The sequence below is a fragment of the Penaeus chinensis genome, chromosome 29 (assembly GCF_019202785.1).
Source record: "Penaeus chinensis breed Huanghai No. 1 chromosome 29, ASM1920278v2, whole genome shotgun sequence".
Classification (NCBI taxonomy): Eukaryota; Metazoa; Arthropoda; class Malacostraca; order Decapoda; family Penaeidae; genus Penaeus; species Penaeus chinensis.
Genome location: NC_061847.1, coordinates 15,726,703 through 15,731,702, shown reverse-complemented (window position 1 = coordinate 15,731,702; position 5,000 = coordinate 15,726,703). Strand labels below are relative to the sequence as shown.

General features: G+C 42.6%; 1 protein-coding gene across 1 annotated transcript in view; it reads right to left on the bottom strand.

The window, feature by feature from the left end:
• The window catches only part of LOC125040282, a 29,530-nt gene that overhangs the window by 8,444 nt on the left and 16,086 nt on the right, over positions 1–5,000 (bottom strand). Inside the window, exon 2 of the mRNA XM_047634833.1 lies at positions 333–506. Coding sequence (XP_047490789.1) covers positions 333–382 — 50 coding nt within the window. The 5' untranslated portion in view covers positions 383–506. The remainder of the gene's footprint in view (positions 1–332; positions 507–5,000) is intronic.

The following is a 5,000-nucleotide window of genomic DNA, read 5'->3' as shown; positions in this document are numbered from 1 at the left end:
ATATATTTATAATTTATGTATGTATACATGCACACGCACACACACACACACACACACACACACACACACACACACACACACACACACACACACACACACACACACACACACACACACACACACACACACACACACACACACACACACACACACACACACACACACACACACACACACTCACACACACACACATACACACACACACACACACACACACACACACACACACACACACACACACACATACACACACCCACACACACGCACACACCCACACAGGTCTATAACTATGTGTCTGTGTGTTTTGGGAATCACTGATCTACATGCCTTACCTTGCTTGAGCGCAAAGCTGGAGCGCTGACGCGTCAAGTCCAAATTCCATAATAGCTGCAGATTTACTTGCCACTTTTCTCCTGAATGGCTCGAAACTCCTGGGAAACAGGTTTTACCTCTGGCGAGTTAGTGTCCACACTGTTTCACTGCCATTAACATGGCTTTATTTTTTTCTGAAAAAGAATTGGGAATAAAAGACGGTTATTCTAAGCTTTTATCTTGTAAAACTACAAAAAAAAAAAAAAATTGTTAGTTGACTTTATGGGAATACAACCTACTTAGTGATGCAATTTTAGTTATGCTTGCTATTTTGAAAGTATATCAACTCAAGATAGACGATATACAAATTTCTGGTTTCCTCTCGATAATGAGCAAAAGACTTTTACAAACCTGAAGATATAGAATTTCACAGCTGAACACACATGAAAAAAAATAAAAATAAAACCTAAGTGTAATGTATAGAATTCAAAACAAAATATCATATTCGAAATTATTTATCCACACACACATCAACACAAACACACACACACACACACACATATATATATATATATATATATATATGTATGTATGTATGCACACACACACACACACACACACACACACACACACACACACACACACACACACACACATATATATGTCCCTCATGGCGAGTCTCCAGCCAGGCCCTTGGCCCATCTCTATCTTCTCGCGACAGGTTTGGTCGAGCTGCCCAAGTCATTACCTCCTAGGTCGTCCCACAGGCCTCCTCCACCCAGGATTATCTCGCAAAGAGACAAACTGATGGGCTGGGTCATTCACAGGGAAACGAGCTAGGCACCCATAGTTGGCGATCTCGGATTATGCAAGTAACTGCCAACTGTACCCCATGATCCGGCATAGGGACTTGTTACAAAAGGCATCGAGATGAGACTCCAAGATACTAGACAACATACAGGTTTTGCTTCCATAAAGCAAAACTGGCAGTATCAAGACCTTAAAGACTCGTAGCTTGGTCCTTCTGCATAGGTACCGACATCTCTAAATGCTCTTGTTGATCGAGTTCATGGCTCCTGCTGCCAGATCAATCCATCTACTGATGGGCTGGGTCATTCACAGGGAAACGAGCTAGGCACCCATAGTTGGCGATCTCGGATTATGCAAGTAACTGCCAACTGTACCCCATGATCCGGCATAGGGACTTGTTACAAAAGGCATCGAGATGAGACTCCAAGGTACTAGACAACATACAGGTTTTGCTTCCATAAAGCAAAACTGGCAGTATCAAGACCTTAAAGACTCGTAGCTTGGTCCTTCTGCATAGGTACCGACATCTCTAAATGCTCTTGTTGATCGAGTTCATGGCTCCTGCTGCCAGATCAATCCATCTACTGACTTCTTGGTCTGATAGCCTGGAGACATGAACTACGCTACCAGAATATGCAAAGCTCTCTTTGACTTCAACATCCTCACTGCAAGCATGGATTGACTGAACGGGTTCCCCTAACAGGCCCCCAAAGTCCTGAATCTTGGTCTTATTCCAGGAGACCTTTAGGCCCAAGGGCTTCGCCTCATTGCTAAATGCATCAAGGGCCGCCACCATTGATTCAAGAGACTCACATAGGATAGCAAGATCGTCGGCAAAGTCAAGCTCTGTGACCTTGATAGTGCCCAGTGTTGCTCCACACTGACTTTAGGTAGTAGCTCTGCCCATTATCCAGTCCATGCAGGTTCTGAAAAGTGTTGCTGCAAGGACACAGCCTTGCTTGAATTTACAGGGAAGAAGTTCAACAGGCCTGCACCACACTTTACAGCACTTTCAGTACCAGTATATAGGCTTCCTATTAGGCCAATAATCCGTCTAGGAATTCTCTCAGTCTCAGAAACTTCAATATCGATTCTCAATGCACCAAGTCAAAACGCTTTCTTGAGGTAGATGTAGCAACCCACAACTGAACTCACAACGGCGTCCCACAATTACTCGAAGTGCTAGGATATGGTCTATTGTGGACTTGTCAGGAGTGAATCCAGACTGCTTTGGTCTCTGGTGCCTTAGTAGATGGTCATGGATCCGTTTAAGAGGAATGCGGGCAAAAACCTTGCCTGGTATACTGAGCATATATTGTAATGCTACAGTAGTTGCTGTAGTCCCAATTATCCCCTTTCCCCTTCCAGAGAGAGATGACCACGCCCCTCAACGTCAGGGGGAATGCAGTCTTGACTGCCAAATGGCAGTCAAGACTGCATGCAAGCCCCGTGCCATAGATTCACCACCAGCCTTTAGCAGTACAGTAGGGATATCACATTAGCCTGTGGCTTTCCCACTCTTCAGCTTAGAAATTGCGATCCTAATCTCAGTTAGGGTAGGAAGTTCCTCGCTGATCGGTGGATCTGGGACAGGTATTATGATACCACTTGCATCTGAACTAACTGTTAGAGGGTCTACCTGATACGCTGCTCAAAATACTCAGCCCAACATTCATGAATCCCAACATGATCTGAGATGATCTGTCCTTCCACAGAGTGGACTGCAGTCATCTGTGAGGGGGTGTTTAGAGTTCAGTTTTCTCAGGGCTTGGTAGGCAGGGTGAAGATCATTTACCAAGAAATGGCCTTCAACCTCCTCAGCAAGATTCCTGATGAACTGTTCCTTGTCCCTTCTCAGCAGTCTCCGAGCCCTATACACCAAGGAATGGCACAAGTCCTGATTGCCAATCAGCCGAGCCATGCAACATGCTTCAGTGGTCTCCATGTTTCTAAGGAGATGAAATTCTGCCTTGCCCTTGGGCATATGCCAGTGGACTGCTTGGAGTATTTCATGCTTGAAGGACTCCCATAGAGCAAATGAGTCCATCAGGTTTTCAAGTTCTGTGAATCGATCAGAGACTGCAGTGGCGAACCCTCGGGCACATTCCTCCTCCCTCAATCTATCCAAGTGAAACACCCTAGAGTGGCTACTGGAGGAACAAGTGGTTTTGAATTGGACCTGTAGGGTAGTTACTACCAGCCTAGGGTCAGTGCCACAGAACTCGGCACTCCAGTAAACCCTGCAATTCTGAAGGATCTTCCAGTGAGTGCTGACAAAAATGTGGTCAATCTTCTTGGCCACAGTAACCATATCACTATACCATGTCCAGTAATGTGGGTTGGAGCACTGATACCAGGAGCCATAAATTCTCAATCTCTGGGACCTAGCAAAGTCCCGGAGAAGGAGACTGTTCTTGTCGCTGGGATCTGCTCCCGAGCCATGGGGATACCACATTGAAGTCGCCCAGAACAATTCAAATGTATCGCCATGGATGTGAGTTTGGCATTAAACGTTTCTTTCACATTGAGTTTGCAAACATCACCCAGGTGGCAGGCGGGACAAGTAACTGTCGTTCACATCATGCATCCCAACATTTGCCCTCCAAACGAGACCCACAGCCCGCCTCACTTGTTGGGTGGGAGGTACAGCACCCTTCCCCCCAGCATATCCATCTATTTCTGAAGTTACCGGCTGGCAAGGCCCACCTCCCCTGAGACGCCCATTAACCCCAGCCTGGGACCGCAATATAGCCAGTTTCCATTGGTGGCCACGAGGAAGCACTGCAGAAGTCTCAATGAGGGAGAGGCTGTGAACTGGCAGGGAAGGCTCATGCAGATCTGCAAACACACACACACACACACACATATATATATGTGTGTGTGTGTGCTTGTGCATATATATGCATATGTAAATATAAATATATATATATAATATATATATGTGTGTGTGTATGTGTGTGTGTGTTTATATATATATATAAAAATGAATACATATATGCATATATGTGCATATTCATTTATAAACATAGATAGATAGATATTTGTAAATATACATATATATATATATATATATATATATATATATAGAGAGAGAGAGAGAGAGAGAGAGAGAGAGAGAGAGAGAGAGAGAGAGAGAGAGACACACACACACACACACCCCTCCTCCAGACCTGATTCAGCTCTTGTTCGTTCTGTCTCTCAACCACTCTCTCGTTGTATCCATTTCGGTTTATTATTCGAGGAATTCGTGAAGAATTCTAAACGTTACGATTTATATTCATTTCTTACTGTGGCTGTTTTCCTTTTCATCCTTCCACACACACACACACACAGATGTAAGATGTAAAAAGAGCTGTTCTTATATTTTATTCAAACGGACTTGAAGGTTGGTATCAACGTTTGCAGAAGTGTATTGATCATAATGGAGCATATGTTGAAAAATAAGCATCAAAACTGAAACCGTTTTTTCATACTGTCCTTTTTCCACAAACTTTTTGAAGCCCCCTCGTGTGTATATGTGTGTATATATATATATATATATATATATATATATATATATATATATAGTTATATACATACTTACATACATGTATATATACATATACATTTTTTTTTTTTTTTTTTTTTTTACATCCATTTATTTATAGTCCTCTCTCAATTCACTATTAAGAGGTTATATGGCAATGTCACCCTTACCTGATTGGATATATTTGTGTATATACATATATATATATGTGTGTATATCTTTACATGTATACATATATATATATATATATATATATATATATATATATATATATATATATATATACAGACCTCAAGAAGGCATTTGACATCGAGGATCACTATGGGAAATCCTGAGACTTAGGGGAATTCCA